Source organism: Platalea leucorodia, assembly GCF_965183815.1.
Source record: "Platalea leucorodia genome assembly, chromosome: 1".
NCBI classification, from domain to species: domain Eukaryota; kingdom Metazoa; phylum Chordata; class Aves; order Pelecaniformes; family Threskiornithidae; genus Platalea; species Platalea leucorodia.
Genome location: NC_138823.1, coordinates 48,162,294 through 48,182,646, shown reverse-complemented (window position 1 = coordinate 48,182,646; position 20,353 = coordinate 48,162,294). Strand labels below are relative to the sequence as shown.

At 41.2% G+C, this 20,353-nt stretch overlaps 1 protein-coding gene across 1 annotated transcript; it reads left to right on the top strand.

Moving 5' to 3' along the window:
• Nucleotides 1-4,898: 4,898 nt before the first annotated feature.
• RNF125 (ring finger protein 125) lies at nucleotides 4,899-18,434 on the top strand (the record flags this gene model as incomplete). Its single annotated transcript, XM_082316126.1, has 6 exons — nucleotides 4,899-5,068; nucleotides 10,803-10,956; nucleotides 13,439-13,533; nucleotides 14,896-14,986; nucleotides 17,166-17,273; nucleotides 18,342-18,434. 6 exons carry the CDS (start codon nucleotides 4,899-4,901, stop codon nucleotides 18,432-18,434), a joined length of 711 nt encoding a protein of 236 aa, XP_082172252.1.
• Nucleotides 18,435-20,353: the final 1,919 nt, after the last annotated feature.

Here is a 20,353-nt window from a genome sequence, read left to right as displayed (position 1 = left end):
CTAGAAGTACAGCACAATTTTTTTTCCCCTAGATATATGAGCTTGCACATGACTTTTTACGATTCACTTTCTTTGAATGGGACCAATTTATCCTGGCATCCAGATCACACTGTGCCATGTCCATTACTATTATGATTTATCATGTCATCTGTGCTTTTGGCATCTGCAAATACAGTCATTTCATGGGTTTATATTTGTTTCCAGATTATTCATAGGAATATTATCTAAGATCAGGTATGTATGTTTCTGATGCCACTTTGTAAGAACTGTCATATAGCATTTCTTATTTCCTGTGTACCTTATTCATATTATATAATGCTAATTTATTTTAGTTTGAAGGCCATGAAGTGTATTACATCAGCACAGTTACCAAAACCAATTATATTTGTAACTTCATCAGAGAACAACCTGAGTTCAGCTTGCCAAGTCCTATTTCTAAAACCGTGTTAGTGAGCATCGATATACTTCTATTGACTGAACTTCATCTTTTGCATTTTATAACTGATGAGGTCAACTATGTCGTTTGAGTCCAGCATTGGAGGACTTCCACTGCATGCACAGAATTATTAACAATAATTAATAGCAAGACAGAAAACTCCTCAGCCAAGTCTTCTAGGATTATTGGGTGAAAGGTCTTTCTGCCTTCCTTTTAGAGTATGTATTCCTAATTAATTTGGTTTAATACTTACATTGTCATTATGGGCTGGCAAATTATCCAATAACCTGATCAGAGATAAATACAGCCTTTTGCTCCTTACCAAATAGCGTAGCTAATTGTTGAACACTTCTTTGCACCATTAGCACTCTCCTATCAATCTAGTACCAAGCCTTAGCTGCTCTTTTACCTTCTTTTGTTTATACTTTAGATTTCCTTCTATTGTCCCTAGTTTTTCTAGGCTTGAATTTTCTTTGTCTTCATTTGGTAATTTTTATTGACGTATTTGTGATTGCTATCTACTTCTAATTATTGCCTTTCCTTCCTTTTCCAGAAAGGGATTTTAATAAAATTGTTCATTATAATATTTAAAATATTGGGGAACACTTTCTATCCGATAATGTCTTCTGATACATACCCTGATTTTCATTAATATCATTAAGTTTCTTCCCTAGTACATTCTCAGATTTTCTTATTTCTTAACTGTTTTTTTTTTTCTCGGAAACTAATCAGGCAGATGTAGACAGTTTATCTGTATGTGTGTATCTAAGCAAATACATATACATCTGGAAATGCCTACTCAGCCATAAACATGTGCACACGTAACAGACCTTGGCTGAGCCTGTACTCTGTCTGCCCTTATTTGATGTAATTGGTTGTGAGCGCTGATCTTCACGCCACCACAAGCTTCCAGCCTTGTGATCGTTCCAGCCCTTCCCATCACAGTCAGGCCTGTGTGTGTGCCATCAGTACATTACCATCAGTAATTCCTAAAATCTCTAATGCAGTTTTACCACCATCTTCTTGAGACTTCCATTCTCCGTATGTCAACGATGACAATGCTGTTTTCATTTTCACATATTATTGACAGGCACTTAAGGTGTTATTTGGGGTTTTTTATGCTTTTTTAAAAAGCATTTTGCTTTTATCCTTCATGATTTAATGCTTTCTATACATTATTCATACTTACATTAAGTCAGATTTTAAATGAGTGTGTGATTTACCAGAAAAAACCTACAGTTTTAGTCCCTGATTGATTTTCTTTTATAATCTTTGCACTTAATTATCTTGCAGTGGCTAATGACATTTTATCACATTATATTATTAATGCAATGATACGCAAAGAAATTAAATTTGGGTATAACTGAGATCTAAATCTTAAGCAAGTGACAGCAAACGTAATGCAGCAATAGACAAAATTGGAGTTCAGTCAGTGGCATGGTATTATCATTTTCCTCGTGATTTATCTGATAGTAAAGAAAAACAGTAACTGACAGCGGGAACTCATTGACTTGATTCTGACTGACAAGACTTCACGTATGCTGGAACATATTTTGTTGCAATTTCTGTAACAACGCATACTGCTGTCCCGATTTTTGTGGTTTTTACCTAAGATGAGATAAAGTTCTTCTTAGATCTGCTTTTATTATTCATCAGTGGGGTAGCATATGAGTAAATAGTAAGCACAGGAAATACCGCTATCCTTCTGTGGTCATTACATATTTCATTTGGCAAGTTAATAACGTGACTGTAAAAGCTGTTTATATGAGATAATCATCACTGCAGAGTTTGGGCCCAGAAAATGGTGATATCTTCCTCCAAAACCAAATCTGTGGTGGAAATTTCCACAAAAATCACTTTGACAGGAGATTACTAGTTTTACTGCAGGCCAGATGCAAACTGAAAGATACTGAACTTGCCGATGCTTTCATCTTGGAGTTGCCAAATCTACTGTATTTCCCTTTTTATTTCCTACTCAAAAGTGGGTCATACTTGACTTTGCTTCTGTAAAAATATTAAGCTACAGAAAATATATTGGATACTGGAAAATATGTACATATATTGAGACATGCACAAATACTAGGTTTTCTCCTTCTATATTCTGCTTCTGCTTCTAAATTTCCTCAATATTAAAGAAAAAAGTAATAATCTGTCATAATAAAAAATACGCTGCCCAAAAGCTATTGAAACCTATTCCAACTGTACCTAATAGAGCAGATACAACTTTTAGCCAAGTGAGAAAAACATAGACAGATCCCAATTCACTTATGTGCATTACTAAACATATCATAGTTTCCAGTACTTGTAGAAATAAGTGGGAATATTACCTTTGTTCTGCAGATTTTCAGATACTTGGGGACACCTAGAAGGAATCTGCTTTTATTTTTATTCATCACAGGTAAAAATAACCTAACAGTTGCTTTGGTAGGTTCCTTTGACAGCTACATTAAGGCCACTGTGCAATGTTTGCACATGTTAACTCCTTCCAGGATTCACCCTTGGCTCTTTCACATTCCTCCGGCAGTCATTTCCGCTGCAGGCAGAGAAGCATCATGCACGAGGATGCATGACGTGAGAGAGAACGTCAAGAAAAATCACAGCTTTGTTTCCACAGCTCAGCAGCCCTTGGGCACCTTAGCTTCCACTAAAATGAACCTACGTTTGTGTCCATCGCCAGCACAAGGACCTGCCTCATGTCTTCCGTTGCCCCGTGTTGTTGTTTGCCACAGACACCCCCATCACAGCTATCATCAGAGTACTGGGTGAAGAAGAGGATGAAAACAGGTAAAACAGAGAAACAAGGTCCTTCATAACCTTTACAAATAGAGAGAGCAAAAGAAATTTCTCCCAAATACCTATTGCCATTGTTTATAATTTTTAGTCGTCGCATCTTTCCCCATTTTCTCTGACAGTGGTAGTTGACAGTCCATCATGCTGGCGCAACGAATGTGGGCCATTGCTGTCCACATTTGAGAAAAGGCCATCTCCAGTGCTAACGGAAATTTATTTTAAAAAGTAATCATTGACTGAATTATCAGCTCCAAGATAACCTACTGCTGCTTACCACTGTTTTAAGTGCCTTGTCAGTTACATCTGTGCTCAACAGTTACACGCCTTGCTAGTTAAAACAGCATCACTGCCAGCTTTCTAATCTCTTTTAAAAATATTAGTATTTTGTAAGTATGCATCACAGGGAGTCACAACAAATAAGCTGTGTTTATTTGATTTTGATGCTTTTGGGGCTTTAAAAAATTCAAGGTCACACCTACCTCAAGGATACTTCAAGAACTCAATCCCCTCCCCATCCACAGCATACCCCTGCACTCAAGGATGTCAAATCCTGTTGAAAAAAAGGGGTTCCCTCCACCACTTTCCCAGCACAGGGGAGATATGCCACGATCTGCTGGAGGGTAGGAAGGTCCTACAGAGGGATCTGGACAGGCTGGATCGATGGGCTGAGGCCAAATGCATGAAGTCCAACAAGGCTCAGTGCCAGGTCCTGCACTTGGGTCGCAACAACCCCATGCAGTGCTACAGGCTGGGGGAGGAGTGGCTGGAGAGCTGCCTGGCGGAAAAGGACCTGGGGGTGTTGGTTGACAGCCGCCTGAACATGAGCCAGCAGTGTGCCCAGGTGGCCAAGAAGGCTTGTATCAGAACATCCTGGCTTGTATCAGGAATAGTGTGGCCAGCAGGACCAGGGAGGTGATCGTCCCCCTGTACTCAGCACTGGTGAGGCCGCACCTCGAGTACTGTGTTCAGTTTTGGGCCCCTCACTACGAGAAGGACATCGAGGTGCTGGAGCGTGTCCAGAGGAGGGCAACGAAGCTGATGAAGGGTCTAGAGCACAAGTCCTATGAGGAGCGGCTGAGGGAGCTGGGGTTGTTTAGCCTGGAGAAGAGGAGGCTGAGAAGAGACCTTATCGCTCTCTACAGCTGCCTGAAAGGAGGTTGTAGCGAGGTGGGGGTTGGTCTCTTCTGCCAAGTAACAAGTGATAGAACGAGAGGAAACGGCCTCAAGTTGTGCCGGGAAAGGTTTAGGTTGGATATTAGGAAAAACTTCTTCACCAAAAGGGTGGTCAGGCACTGGACCAGGCTGCCCAGGGAAGTGGTTGAGTCCCCATCCCTGCAGGTATTTAAAAGACGGGTAGATGTGGTGCTTAGGGAGATGGTTTAGTGGTGGACTTGGCAGTGCTAGGTTAATGGTTGGACTCGATGATCTTAAAGGTCTTTTCCAACCTAAGCGATTCCATGATTCCCCGGTTCCACCCCAGACCCCGCTGGCGGGGAGCCCGGTACCGGGCCCGCGGCGCTGAGTCGGGCCGCGCCGGGCGGGGGCGCCGCGGGGCTCCCTCTCCCGGCCGGGGCGGCGTCGCTCGGTGCCCGCCGAGGGCTTCCCGCAGGCGGGGGGCGGCGGGGCTCGGCTCGGCGGGGCTCGGCTCGGCTGGGCTCGGCTCGGCGGCGCCATGGGCTCGGCGCTGGGCGGCGGGACGGGCCGGGCGGCGGCGGGGGAGCAGCGGCGGCGGCGGCAGCAGCAGCCGGCCCCGGCCCCGGGGCAGCCGCCCGCCCCCTCCTTCGAGTGCGCCGTGTGCCTGGAGGTGCTGCACCGCCCCGTGCGGACGCCCTGCGGACACGTGTAAGTGCCCGGAGCCGCCACAGCCCGGGCGAAGGGGCTTTACCGTAGCCCGGCCCCGGGACGTCTCCTGCCGACGGAGCGGCCCCGGGACGGAGGCGGGCGGGGGGTCGGGGTGTGGGGTCTGGCAATGGGAGAGGGTCGGGGTGCGGACACCCGGGGGTCGCCCGGCCGGGGAGAGGCCTGAGGGAAAAGCCGAGGGAGAGGGGGGAAAGTCTGCTTTGAGCTGACTGACAGTAGAGTCATGGGGTGTCATCAGCCATTTGCATACAGGGAATGGTGGTGGGCACAGGTAAGCGGCTCCGCAGTCAGCCCCTTTTAAGATTGAATTCCCTTAAGTAAGTTGTGTCTGTTTCTCTGCTGACTGCAGAGAGAAGCTGGGACACCTGTGCTCTATTTTTTTTTTCCTGTTAAATACCTAGAAGTATGCCTAGAGTCATCCCAGCTAAATTTGCTTAGGGTTAGGATATGTCAGAAAACCACTTTTGGGATAGCTGCTTTAGGATAAGGCCGGTTATTCTGGAGCACCATTGAAAAAATCAATAAGTAAAACTAGCTGTTCTAGAGCAAGTGTGTTCTCCTGATTCAAATTCCAAATGAGTGTTTCTAATGGTTGTCTTCACCACGAATTTAATGTGAGCTTTAATTGGAATATCGCCCCTAATCTCAGTCTTGTCCAGATGCAAGCATAGCATAAAGATCCCAAATAGAATTAGCGCAGAGCAATGTATGCAGGTGTAAAATGCAAGAACAAACGTGAACCATCTGCTAGTGACTCCCTTTACAAACGTGGCACCTGGCACAGGCATCCTTCTAGTGATAACGGCAGTCAGAAGTATGGCTTAAGCCAGTGTTTAGGAATAATTTTGGAAAAATTAAAAAAAAAAAAAAGAGAAGGATAAAAGGCTTCCTAGCATGTTTCTGAGCCTGTTCTTAGTTTCCAGGACAACTTGTTGGCCTCAGCAACTATAGGAAACTTTTCAGAGTTCCTTCTCAACAGAAATCCAGCCAAGTAGCTGCGCCTTTTCTGCTATTCACCTGCCGAGGCTAGTTTGTATTATTTATTCCAGGTCACAGATCATGGAAAATGATGTGCTGCTGAGCTGAGACATACACATGTATGTATGTCTAAAAATGCAACTGTTCACAGCACCCTAAGTATCTTCAAGAACTAATGTATTAGCTTTTGTTGGATTTGAGAAGTGTTATGCAGCTTCTAACTAGAGACTTAAGGCAATTGTTTGGAGGCTAAACGGAAGGGGAAAAAAGTAGGGCTTTAGCAATGTTCAGGGTCAATATCCTGAGATGCTTAGGTTTTATTTCATCTACCTGCACTGTTTTGAGTTTTGTTTGTTTATTTGTTTTACCTGTTTAGGTACAGACTGAGCAAATAAAGCAGAGTGATAAATTGCATTAAGGGTGGAGGGGTTTATGTTGTTGAACCTGAAATTCTTGCAAATTGTTTTTATAGTCAACTGAACAAATCACTAATAGCAAAAGACTATTTGTGTATAATGCATGAGTGTAGTTGTTCTTCACCAATCCTCGTATCCTTTATATTAACTTTTTCCCGGCTACTGACAGTTTTAGGGGGAGGGTGAACAAACTGGCAAAGGGTAATCTGATTTTATATTTTGTGACATTGAAAGGGGAAAGCTTTCAGACAGCATGTGTGAACCTTGTACAGGGTTATTTACAGAAGACTCATCTGTTCCTCAGGGAAACAAAGGAACCTTTTCAACCCTATCTAAAGTACAGGAATAATCTAAGTTAAAACCTGCTCGAGGGCAAACCGTGTGTAACAATTCACAGTTTATCCTTGGACAGGGAGCGTGTTGGGTCTTGGCTGTACCCTCTTTGCACTTTGTGTAATCATTTATACTTCTGTGAAGTAACTGCAAAATACCACCTTCTGTCTGACTTAGGCTTTGATTGTATTTTGCACGGCTCCGTGGAGCTATATGTGAAGAAGGCTTCCAAAGGGATTACATCTGAAATCCTCCTATAGATCGATCACAGGCTGTTAAGTATGTTAAAAATGCTGTTGCAGAGTGCACTGTCAAGCTTGGCAAGTTGTTTTACAGTGGCTTAAGAAGGTTTTGCCTCGGCTTCCAATTCCACTCCTCTGCTGGAGTTGCTGTCTACATAGCAGAGCTGGTGGGGGCAATGTGGACTCATGACTTAGCAGCTCTGGTGCAAAGGTTAGCATTTTAGCAACTGGGAAAGAAGGTGGATTTGCACTGAAATGCCAAACTGAGTAGAAGTATCTGAGAGATAAGCACGCGATACCTTCTGCTGGGCTGGAAGGTTGGGAGAGGAGACAGAAGGAAAGGTGGGTAACCTTTGGTTTATGGTTGGACTTGATGATCTTAAAGGTCTTTTCCAAGGTAAATGATTCTGTGATTCAACAGAGGGGCAGCACAGGAGGGTGCGAGTGGCAACATCCTAAATTGGCACAGCGTGACCACCAGTACTAGCTGGTTTGAGTGATCTGCTGATTATGACCACAGTGATTTATGGTTTTAGGTGCCTCTCTTCTGGAAGCTGCTGCATTTCAATCTCCAAGCAGAACTAGCAAAATGGAAGATGTTCCTGCTCCTTACCTGTTTCAGTGCAAAGTCAGCAGTTTATTTAAGTGAAATTTTGCATTCATGCAGCAGGGGTTGCAGACAGAAGTTTGCTCCTGCTGCTTCTGCTGCAGGGCTGTGGTACTTAGCAAAGGGGCACAAGTGCAAATTTATCTTAGAGGTGCAAGGACTTTTGCCACCTCCTCATCCTTGGAACAGATCCTCCTAGAAGCTATGCTAAGGAACATGGAGGACAGGGAGGCGATTCAAGACAGCCAGCACGACTTCACTGAGGGCAAGTCCTGCCTGACCAACCTAGTGGCCTTCTATGATGGACTGCATCAACGGACAAAGGAAGAGCTACGGATGTCATCTGTCTGGACTTCTGTAAGGCCTTTGACACGGGCCCCCACAACATCCTTCTCTAAATTGGAAGGATATGGATTTGATGGGTGGACTGTTCGGTGGATAAGGAATTGGCTGGATCGCATCCAGAGGGTAGTGGTCAATGGCTCGATGTCCAGATGGAGATCAGTGACAAGTGGTGTCCCTCAGGGGTCCATACTGGGGCCAGTGCTGTTCAATATCTTCATCAATGACATAGACAGCAGGATTGAATGCACCCTCAGCAAGTTTGCAGATGACACCAAGCTGAGTGGTGCAGTTGACACGCCTGAGGGACAGGATGCCATCCAGAGGGACCTGGACAAGCTTGAGAAGTGGGCCCATGTGAACCTCATGAGGTTCAACAAGGCCAAGTGCAAGGTCCTGCACCTGGGTCGGGGCAACCCCCAGTATCAATACAGGCTGGGGGATGAAGGGATTGAGAGCAGCCCTGTGGAGAAGGACTTGGGGGTACTGATAGATGAAAAGCTGGACATGAGCCGGCAATGGGCTCTCGCAGCCCAGAAAGCCAACCGCATCCTGGGCTGCATCAAAAAAAGCGTGGCCAGCAGATCAAGGGAGGTGATTCTGCCCTCTACTGTGCTCAGGTGAGACCCCACCTGGAGTACTGCATCCAGCTCTGGGGTCCTCAGCACAGGAATGACATGGACCTGTTCGAGCTGGTCTAGAGGAGGGTGTCCTGGTTTCAGCTGGGATAGCGTTGATTTTTCTTCGTAGTAGCTGGTATAGTGCTGTGTTTTGGATTTAGTATGAGAATAATGTTGATAACACGCTGATGTTTTAGTTGTTGCTAAGTAGTGCTTACACCGGTCAAGGACTTTTCAGCTTCCCATGTTCGGCCCAGTGTACGAGAAGCTGGGAGGGGGCACAGCCAGGACAGCTGACCCAGACTGGCCAAAGGGCTATTCCATACCGTATGATGTCGTGCCCAGTATATAAACTGGGGAGAGTTGGTCGGGAGGCAGCGATCGCTGCTCGGGGACATGCTGGGCATTGGTCGGCAGGTGGTGAGCCAATTGTATAGTGTATATCACTTGTGTTGTATATTATTATTATATTATATTATTACTATTACTACTATTCTATTTCATTTTACTTCAATTATTAAACTGTTCTTATCTCAACCCACGAGTTTTCTGACTTTCACCCTTCCAATTCTCTCCCCCATCCCACTCGGGTGGGGGGAGTGAGCGAGTGGCTGTGTGGTGCTTAGTTGCTGGCTGGGGTTAAACCAGGACAGAGGGCCACAAAAATGATCAGAGGGATGGACCACCTCTGCTATGAGGAAAGGCCGAAAGAGCTGGGGTTATTCAGCCTGGAGAAGAGAAGGCTGCGGGGAGACCTTATTGCAGCCTTTCAATACTTAAAGGGGGCCTACGAGAAAGATGGGGATAGTCTTTTTAGCAAGGCCTGCTGTGACAGGACAAGGGGTAATGGTTTTAAACTAAAGGAACGTAGATTTAGACTAGATATAAGGAAAAAAATTTTCACAATGAGGGTGGTGAAACACTGGAACGGGTTGCCCAGAGAGGTGGTAGATGCCCCATCCTTGGAAACATTCAAGGCCAGGCTGGATGGGGCTCTGAGCAACCTGATCTTGTTGAAGATGTCCCTGCCCATTGCACAACTAGGTGACCTTTAAAGGTCCCTTCCATCCCAAAGCATTCTATGATTCTATGATCCTTACACCTCTGCTGTCTGCACGCTCCCCCAGGCTGAGCAATGTGCTCGCTGTGGGTTGCAGGCTGGCACAACAGCTTCTTCTAGCTCCTCCAAAGCCAGAGGGGCTGGCAGTCAGTGTGCATGCTTTCTTTTGTCCTTCCTTTCAGCCCCAGGCTGTCACTCTATGTGAGACCCTTCAGATCCCTATCTCAACGTGATGGGGAGCCATAATCTAATGCAAAGAAAGGCTGTCTCCTGTCCCATTAGCACTGGGGCTTTGCAGTGGTGCTCAGATAGTGAAGGGCAGTAATGTCTTAAATCTCTACAGGAAGATTCACCAAAGCTTATCTGTCATATCCGTAACTGACAAAAAGCTTTCAAAAGCAGCTGCAGTGACCACTAATCCAATCTGCTTTTATTACTATAAACCAGAGAAGTGAAGTGGCTTGGACACTTTCAGAGGTAGGGATGCCTTTATCGAGTCAAAACCCTGTGATGGCTGGATCAGCGAACCACTTACCACACAACAACCTAACACTTTCCCTGCAACTGCTGCCTAAAACCTCTGAATGTAATTCTCCAACTCCAGACTTCATCATGCATTGGAGAAATTCCGTCATCTTAACAACCTGGATTCTTGTCCATCATAGGAGCAGCATGGAGTATTCTTCTGTTTATGGGCTCAGGAATACTTACAGTAAGCTATCAGTATGTGTATTTGTGACATTGTCGAGCAGCAACACTACAAAAATGAAATAATCTTTGCTGTGAAGGTTTTGAAGTCATGGACTGCAGGCTTTGCCCGGCCCACAGGGGACAGGTTCCTCACTTCTGCTCTGAAATGAGTCCTCACAGTCACATAGGTTTCAGTGCTACCAGGATGCTCAGTTTGTCTGTTTTCAGTGCTCCCCTTCACGCAGGTAGGGCTGCAGGAACGATACCCACAATCTTCTTGACAATATATCCTAAGAACAAATATCCTGCAGTGTTACACCGGGGATGCATTTGGTGCAAAATTTTGATTCTTTTTTATATACCCTGCCTTATTTGAAGCATGTTTTGGGGGGATTATCACATTTGTTTTAATTTCTTTCTATGTATAGGTTCTGTCATTCCTGTATTTCTGCAAGTTTAAAGAATAACACATGGACGTGCCCTTACTGCCGCGCTTATCTTCCTTCTGAAGGAATTCCAGCCACTGATATTGCCAAGAAGATGGAGAGCACATACCAAAATTGCACAGAATGCGAAACACAGGTTTGCAGCCTTGAACACTTACTAAATAATTCCAGAGATGTATCCAGGCATGAGAACTAGCACTATTAAGATCCCTTTTTAAGGGCATGTCTAAACAGAGAAACTCTACCAGCATGATGATGGAAGAATAAATTCTTGTGATTTATCAAGTTCCATATCTAAAAGAACTCTAAAACACTCTGCCAGTGCCATTGCAAATATTAAGCTCAAGCCTAAATCTATGGGAGCTGAATCTTCTTGACTCCCTACATTGGCTTTGGCTGGAGAAAGGAGAAATCACTTTTTTTTTATATAGTATGATTGCCTAATTCTAATAAATCCTGGCCACAATTGCATCTGTTAAAATACAGGACAAAGATACAAAATTTTGTGATTTACTTAAAAAAAAAAAAAAAAACAACCACCCTGCCCGTCCCCCCCCCCCCCCCCCCTTTGGTAAAACTACCTAAACTGAGCCTTTTTCCGTTAATCTAAATAAAGCCTTTGAAACATCACTTACTCACATGCAAATGAAGTTTTAAATGCTGCTGTTTGAACTGGAACATGTTAATCACGTTTCATCAAAACAAGGTGCAGAGCAAAAGGTTAACAGGACTTTGTGGTGGAGGACAGGGCATATATCAGTAAGAAAAAATGTTAAGCAAGATTGAATTAATATACATTTACTTGAAAAGTCATATAAACCCAAGTGTTTTCTCCCATGTTTGTGAATATTTACTCTGTGCTTCTTTCTGTATAATGAACACTCTTCAGTCCTGCTTTCCCCTCATATTTTTACACCTGTGTTGTTTTGTGGGAGGAGATTGTACAGCTTAAATGCGACTCCCTCTTATTTTTTCTCTGAACGGATTCACGTCTGCTTTTATAATTTCTCCTGTCTTGCTAACTGCAAAACAATGCCCTTAAATCATTCTTGTCTAGCCACAGTAGTGTGAAAATACTATAACATATCAAAGAGCAAGTAAATGTGTGAACTTCAGAAAGACTACTGTTTGCAGGGTTGTGGGGAATTACAGAGAAGAAAAGCAGCAAAAAATGTTTATTTGATGTTAACACTACTGGTTCTTTACCTTTTTGCCATGGATTTTCTATCTGGGAAAGATTTGCTTAAAACTAACAATGAAATGCGTGAACTGCAACACCTTGATATTAACAATAGCTAAATATTGAATTAAATTTCAATATTTTTTAAAATCAGGCTTTGCAGAAGGAACCCAATTGTAACAGGTATGTTAAGAAGTGCTGAGCTATGTAAGGCTTAGCTAGGCTTCTCAATAATTAGTAGAGAATAAGTATTTCCTTTTGATGTTCAGTGGTGGAGCATAAGAAGTGACCTGAGTATGGACACCTGCAGGGGTTTATAATCTTTCTTGTGGCTGCAGAAAGCATTGGCTGTATTTCTTGCATAAAGCCATCAGTGAGGCCACTAAGATATATCGAAAAGGAGAGTGCATTTAATGCATTATAGTGTCAAGACACCTTTGTATGTTGTTTCTGATATTTGGCAGACTACCCTTGGCAAATGCTCCTGCAGTGTCTCAGTCACGCCAACACATGGATTGCTGTGCTAGTATAAACCTAATTTCATTTACAGTTTCCAGTCGGGGAGTGGAAATCGCAATTAAGTGGCTGAGGCATGAACATGTTTCACTCTGCTGCATCTGCAGTCAGGATGATTATTTGTAGTGGAGCCATGGCACAGACATCTGGGACAGGGTTATTTGAAATTTCTTCACCAAGATTCACCGGAACCAGTCATCGATATTTAAAGGTTAAAAATATAGAATAACATATAAGTAATAGTAATGTCTCTGCACTGTTTCTGTGCAAATAATATTTCAATATCTCAACATGGTGACTTCTTATCATTTCATATTGTTTCTCGTCATAGAAAATACATCATGATTCTGCTTCATCAGTTTTGTTATTTAGAGGTTCTGAGATAAAGGAAATAGCCAGGAGCAGCAGCGATATAAAACCCAAATCTTATCCTTAATGAATCTGTAAAAAGTTTTGCCGATGCCTTCACTGAGGTCAGAATCCAGCCCTCAAGTTGGAAAATTTTTGGTTTTAACACAGTTGGTCTAGATTTTCACCACTAAAAACAGAGCAAGAAGTAAACTGGGGGGGGTCCCCCTCCCCAGACTAGAAATGTTTCCCTATTGCCTCCCTAATTTCATTCCAAAGTATTACAGGCCAATGAAAGGAACAAGTAAAATCACTGCAAACTAAGAATTTTTTTACTCTAATTCACTTTACTCTCATCAGATGAATGTTATTATTATAAAATGTATTAGAGCAGTACTGAACCAGTAACATAATGCTTGAGAAACTGAGCCAGTAGTAGAAAGAGATGCGTGTTCTTCCCTAGGTATAGGCACAAGGTTGTAATAAGGCTTTGAACTAGAAAATATTCAGTTATGTATTAGCATGAATGTGTCCTGGTATAAAACATAACAAGCTGCTTCTTCTCATTGCTTAGGTATGTCTGAGTGAAATGAGAGCTCATTTAAGAACTTGTGAAAAATATATAGAAAAATATGGACCTCTACAGGAGCTTGGAGATGCTGTAACAAGGTAGACCTTAGCGATGATGACATCGCAAAAGCACTTTTGAGTTTGTTATCCCAACGTAGTAAAGTCAAACTGGTAGAAGAATTCTCAGATTTTTTTTTTTTAATTGGAACTTGTTTCTGTTTATAGAATTGAACATGAATCCTTTACTAATAATTTAAAATCATAATACTCAAATAGTACTTAAAATGGACACTAATTTTTTTTTCTATGTGTGATTACAAAATAATACATTTTACTTGCAGTTAGTATGATTTTGGTAGAATTTAGCTCCATGTGACCTGTTTTGTAGAAACAACAGTATTTTGACAAGTCTGCAGTTTTTGATTTTTTTCTTCGGAAAGAATTATGTTTACTTTCAAATAAAACTCCTTGAAAATGTTGGTTATTTCCAGAATGAATAAGACTAATAATAATCTAAATTTCATTAGCTCTCATCTAATAATTTGTTCTTCAGAAACAGTTTTGAATTAATAAGACTGACAGGTTTTCTTATTTGTATGCTTACAGTATATAGAGAGAATACAGATACTTACAGAATATGTGTGTCATATGTCAAAAGTTCAAATTCTTCGTCCCTTTCATTCTCTTTCAGGGCAGGACCTGTTAGAGCAATCGCTTAGGTGTGTAGCAATTCTAGAACGACTGAGGTCTTGAAATCAAATGGCCTTTAGTTTTGTCCATTAACGAATAGGAACAATTTTTATGTCATTATTAAAATGCTTTTTTGAGATACGTAATTTAAAATCCCTATAGTCTTTGCTACTGGAATTCCTAAATAACATATTATTCAGGTTGCTTGCTCAGAAGACCTATCTCCTTCTCAGTCATTGTTCTTTTGATGCTCAGAAAAACTTGAACATTTGTCCACACACATTTGAAAACTGCGCTAACCTGAAAATAGTGGTTCTACTGTGCAACAAGACCATACTCTGTACTGAAAACTAAGTAGGAGTCCTCTGCGAGAAAGTGTTGAATTGGTAGTTTGGTCACGCATGCTCCAAGTGTCTCACAGCACTTAAATGACGCTTTTATCAAATGTCTATAGTTGTAGTGTTCAGTATTTTCATCCATTCTTCTCTAATGGTTATGTTAAGAGTGCTTTTCTGGATCAATATCCTGCCACGCCGGCACAGTGCTGTGCAGTGTTCGCAGCGTCCATGAGCAAGGCTGACCTTTTGGCAGCATAGCATGCATCACGCCCAGGTACGTGGCATACACCCATGCTGCATTTTAGCTATGGCAAAAGAAGCTTCTAATGATATCTGGCCAAAGAAATCTAAATACTTCTTTTATTGCTTGTAGTACGAAGAATGCATCAGTTCTATCTGCAGCCGCTAACAACGTCCTACGTTTTATTCCCAGATATTCCTGTCCTTATTGCCAGTGCGAAGTAGATGAGGATGAGCTAATGGACCACTGTCTCGCTTACCACAGATCGGAAAGGAGAGCAGTGGTAATGTGTATATATTTTGCTGAATTCACATGTCAAACTGATTAATTCTAGTAAGCATTACTGATAGGAGAAAATAGACAAAGATAAAATATATTAATTGTTTAATTGGTTTTAACGGAGGAAAAACTTACCTATAGTCATTCCCTCTCTTCCTCTCACAGACAAGCGTGCACGCATATAATATTTAAAATATTAGCACTCCTGTAATTTTGAGCGCTGGTAGGAGCACTGGAAGTGGTGTAGGAAGTCTTACGACTGATACAACATGCAGTAACTTACAGCCAGGAGAACGAGCATTATTCAGGGACTTGCCTGCTTTTAAATCCCGCACGTGCTATTTCTGCTGACCTAACTCAGATTCATGCGCAGCATTTGCTGTGTATCCCAATCGGGGTTTTGGGGTTATAATTTGAGAACTGCTTATGGGGCCTCATATAAGTCAGTGGGGTTTTTAATTTTTTTTTCTTTTAAGTTAACCTCACATAACTGGCTTCATTCTGAAGGTCCACGGAGGCTGCAAGGTGTTACTGTGACCCTGTTTGTAGGATTGAGGTCCATAGGCTGTAGACTCAGATCTCGATGAGCGTAATGTACTTCTCTGATCGTTATTTGCCGAGGCATTTTAGACTCCAATTCTCACGTCTTGCAGAAGAGGTGTTTTAGAGAGGTTACAGACTGAAGCACTTGTAGACAAATCAACCAGCGTTCCCGTTCCCCGCAGTGGGTGGGATGGGGGAAACCCGCTCCATTCCCTTCTACTTTGCAGGTTAGTTTTCACGGCTTTAACCATGATCGTATTAGTAAGTTATCCTGGAGCCAGAGCTCCGAGTAAATTAAAGGAAGCATTCACTCACGAGTGTATACTGTGTTCACCTTTATCTGAGCTAATGCTTTAATATATAAGATTTTGCCAAATGTTGTATTTTTCAGATTAGACTCTGTATTTACTTTGGTCAACTGAAACAATTGTCAATAATTTTTATCACACCTATCTGTCTATAAGCCCTTATTTTTTCACTCAGGGCAAATTCATAAATAGCTGTATTGTGTAGCTGTAGGGCAGAATTAAGCCTTAAAACTTAGAATCCTTTGATCAGAGTTGCATATACAAGCTGATCCTGAGAGACTTGAGTAATATGCATTACATAGTCTCTGTTGCATGTTTCTTTGAAACCTAATGTAAAAAACAATATTCAGAACTATGTTTGCCTAGAAATAATGTAAAAATTATAGGCAAGGAAATGAAAATGTGATCTTTTAAGTCATACTGCTTTCATGACTGCTTTAGTTGGTTTATAAACTGTAGACACCACATCGTTAATACAAGGCAAAGAGAAGGAACATGCTGAGAGGTACACCTCGTTGTTTGCTACTGACACACTGACCCTTCCCTTTAATTCTAGAATACCTTTGGAGTAACTGTTTCAGGATTTCAGGAGTACCTGAAAAAGTGATTCGGCATAGCTATTTCAACCTTTTCATTTCAAACTTAGAATAAACACATCGGACTTTTAGTTCTAAAAAGGCATAGGATTTTTTGGTGTGTTGTATCATCATGTTCATTACCATAACATGTCATAAAGCTGTTTTTAGTGTACAAATGGTATGTTCACACAGTATATTCACACATGGTGTATTCCATGATAATAATCTCTTTAGCATACGTAAAGTGTTCTCATGATATTGCTTGAAGAAATATGTGTTGCAACAACTGCAACTTTTGTATTACAGAGAACCCACAGGAAGTAATTCAGCTTTTCTTTTGATGAAGTGTTTTAGGCACTTCTGTTACACGCACACAGATGAATTAATTTATTATTGATGACCAGAGAAATCCTGTATGTTTCTTCTAGCACTTTATCATCCGAACAGTGGCTTGGATGATAAACAAATGGATTATTTTTTAATAGTTTGTTATTTGAATGATAAACAAATGGATACATGAATTGTTTGGATAATAAACAACTTTTGGTCTGGATAAAATGAATGCTTTTACATGACTGTTCTCTTGCAGCTAGTAGGAGGGGATGTAGTAACCATCAGATCTCTTGCTCAGAGAATGCCATCTGGCCATAACAGATCTGCTTATTTCACATTTCTGTTTTTTTAAACACTGATAATATTTCTTCTATAAGACCTCCAAGAGGAAAATTGAATAATTCCTTCCGTTTATTTATAGTGTTGTCCAATTTGTTGTTTAACACCTGGGAGAGATCCAAGCTATTTCAGCAGAAATTTTATAAGGCATCTTCAACTCAGACATACACTCCATTATGAAGACTACATAGTGAGTAATGGTGTTTGCAAACTACTGGACTTGATTTCTTTGTGTGTATCTTCTTTCACACCTTTTACAATCAAGAAGTCATCAAAAGAACTGAGCAGGTAGCTGCGTTACAAGGCGTGGCAGATGTGTACAGAAGCAGCATAGTCTGGTACTCAGAGGTGCCAACTTCTGGATTCTGTCCTCAGTTCTGTTGCTGACTAATGGTGGGACAACGGAAAGGTACTCCGTTACCTCATTTCTTAACAGGTATTATGCATCTGACTCATGTTTATAAATGACTTGGAGATTCTCAAATGAAAACCTACGTACTTCTTTAAAGGAGAGTTGTTTCAACAACCCATTTTTGTTCTATAAGAGCCTAAGATGACACAGTTGTACTTCTGAAAGGTGCTGCAGCTGTTTGCTGTCTGAGTGGGCTGTAAAATAGAAAATGCAGCACAAGCACTAACATGCTGTTAGAATTTCTCAAGAATATTAGTTAGTGCTTTCCTATATTTATGTTTGATACTCATGCAGACAAAATCCCAAAGAAAGATATAAAACATTATTTTTTTCAAGTGGTGCAAAAGCACTGAAGAAAATGATGTCCGAATGGAGGGCAGAGGTGAAGAACCATCTTAATAATTTGAACCTATAATTCATGCACATGGTAGAAACAGACTTATGTATGATAGCACTTTAATGATAGCTCACACATACATACATAGCTTCATAAAGTATAGCTAAGACTTGAGTATTTATTTCTATGCACAGTAATATAACATGCATCACCAAATTGGACTCTTTAATAAAGAGCATTAGCATTGTTGGGTTTTGCGTAATCACTGAATTAATCTGTTTCTGCATTTGACATTCTCATTTATTTCAAGTTTCATAATGATTTGTCTTGCTTTATGTTGCAGTGTTTACCACTAAGGAGTAGAAGTTTAGGCAGTAAACTTTAAACATGGATGTAAACCCACTAAAACCAGTATTTTGTTAACTGGTAACCCAAGCAGTCAAAATTAAATCTATTAACACATTAATTACTATCTTGATAGTCAATAAAATATCCTTTTTTTCTGTCAGGACATAAACACTGTTGGAGAAGTTCTTGTTGAAAGAGTTCTGGATGGGTCATTCTTAGAATATGTGCACGTGAGTCATCCAAACAGCACATAAGAACTACTGCAAAAGAGTGGAAGAACATGTTCTGTAGATAAACGCAGTCATTAAAATTTAGCCTTTTGCAATTAATGGAGTGTTAGTAACCTGTGTGGACCTAAAAATGTTGTGGGTTTTTCTTCTTAAGCATTGTTTTGTTTTTAAATTCTTTTTAAAATAAATTTCAGTTTCATTTAAAAAAAGTGCCTTTTTTTTTTTTTTTTTTGGTAAGGATAAAAGAAAATATTGTCAATTTCTCTGCCTAAAACACAATGGTCCTGAACTCGCTGCTAGTCCAGTACACAGAAACACTGTGCTTTGACAGCAGCCTCTCCTGTTTGTTTGCAGCTCCATTCCAGGAGCAAGGCCAGTCCTTTGCACCTTGATGATGACAATGCAATGCTGGAGGTAGATGACAAACAGCAGCTTTTCAGATGCTACAGGACCAAACAAATTGGAACAACCTCCCCTTAAAACAGTGTCGTGCATACTACCTACTGTCAAGGATGGTATTGCTGACCCCATAAGACTGCACATAAGTTTCCATTTACTGTGCAAGAGCAGACTCAAAATTAGCAAAGTTGGTAAGTGAAAGCCATCTTGAAAGGACAGCAAGAAGTGAATGTTATGTTTATAATAAAAAAATAGAAACCTATTCAAGAGAGTGACAGCGGTTTTTAACTAACCTGTATTCTTACTATGTAAGTTAAAAAAAGTATGTACGGTTTTTTACATGTACAGTATAATGTAGTATCTTTCAAAGATGCAGTTGATCTGTAAGAAATTAAAATTCATGTTAATGCATAGAAGCATATACAGTGATTAAAGTAGCTTTAATTACATGGTAACATGTTAACAAGGAAATTCCCAATAGACTTTACTAGTTTTTCTTGGAATCAGAAAGTGGCTCCTTTTTGGCAAGAGAAAGATTCAATGTTTCATGTGCCTGGGGAAGCTGCTTTCCTTTGTTTGAGAACTGCCCTTGGAAATGAAAACTCCTCACTCAGAAAAAAAAAGATGGACAGTGCTGCTCCAAAGGGTCAATTTGTGGGAACATTTGAGTAACTAAAAGAAAAAAAAAAATCTACTCTGCCAGAGCGAAGTAGTCAAAAATACAGGGAAAAAGTTATTGGATATATGGCTTCCTGCACATCTAAAAAATGTATACAGAGAACTTATTATAAGTATGAAATAAGCTGCCACCATAAGAGTGTTGTCCTTAGTTTTGTCTGTGGCTGCAAGTGTTCTTTGTCGGTAGTGATACAGATACATCTGGCAAGAGCAGAAGATGTCCTTCCCCTTGGACATGCCACCTTCTGATCCCCTTGCAGTTACACAGCTTGCTGTCTTTCCCCTTTTGCTCACATCCATCTTTCACTGCTCCCACAGAACAAATCATATTTTTTTGTTCATATTGGCAAGGAGATGTGCTGTTCTTGCAGCAGCAGCATTGTCAAGAAAGCAACCAAAATAATAGTTGTACAAAGTTGTACAATAGCTGTGCAAAGGTGATCTAAAATGGACCTCTTCAGTGGCAGTTGCCCCCTGCAAATGGCAAAATTTTATGAGCGGTTCTACAAGTTTTCACTGGTGAGATTTCATTTCACAAACACATTTTATCACGAGGAATAAAAAGTTGGCAGGGCCATTGGTTTCATTTAATCTAAAAAGTCTGATTTAAAATGCTTTCCTTCAAATAAATACGTTTCATAAACTTCAGCTGCCTGATTTCTCTTTACATGTTGTCTATGTCAATGGCAAAAACTACATAAGATTTAGAAGGCTGGTGCCATGCTATATATTGCTCCGTGGCATACTAGTTGTCAACTCCAAGGTCGCAGCTTTATTAAAGGATCAAGATTTACAATAACATTAGCAAGAGCATGAACGCCTTCACACACACCTTCCTGTAGTTTACTTCCCTGAGGTCATCTGCA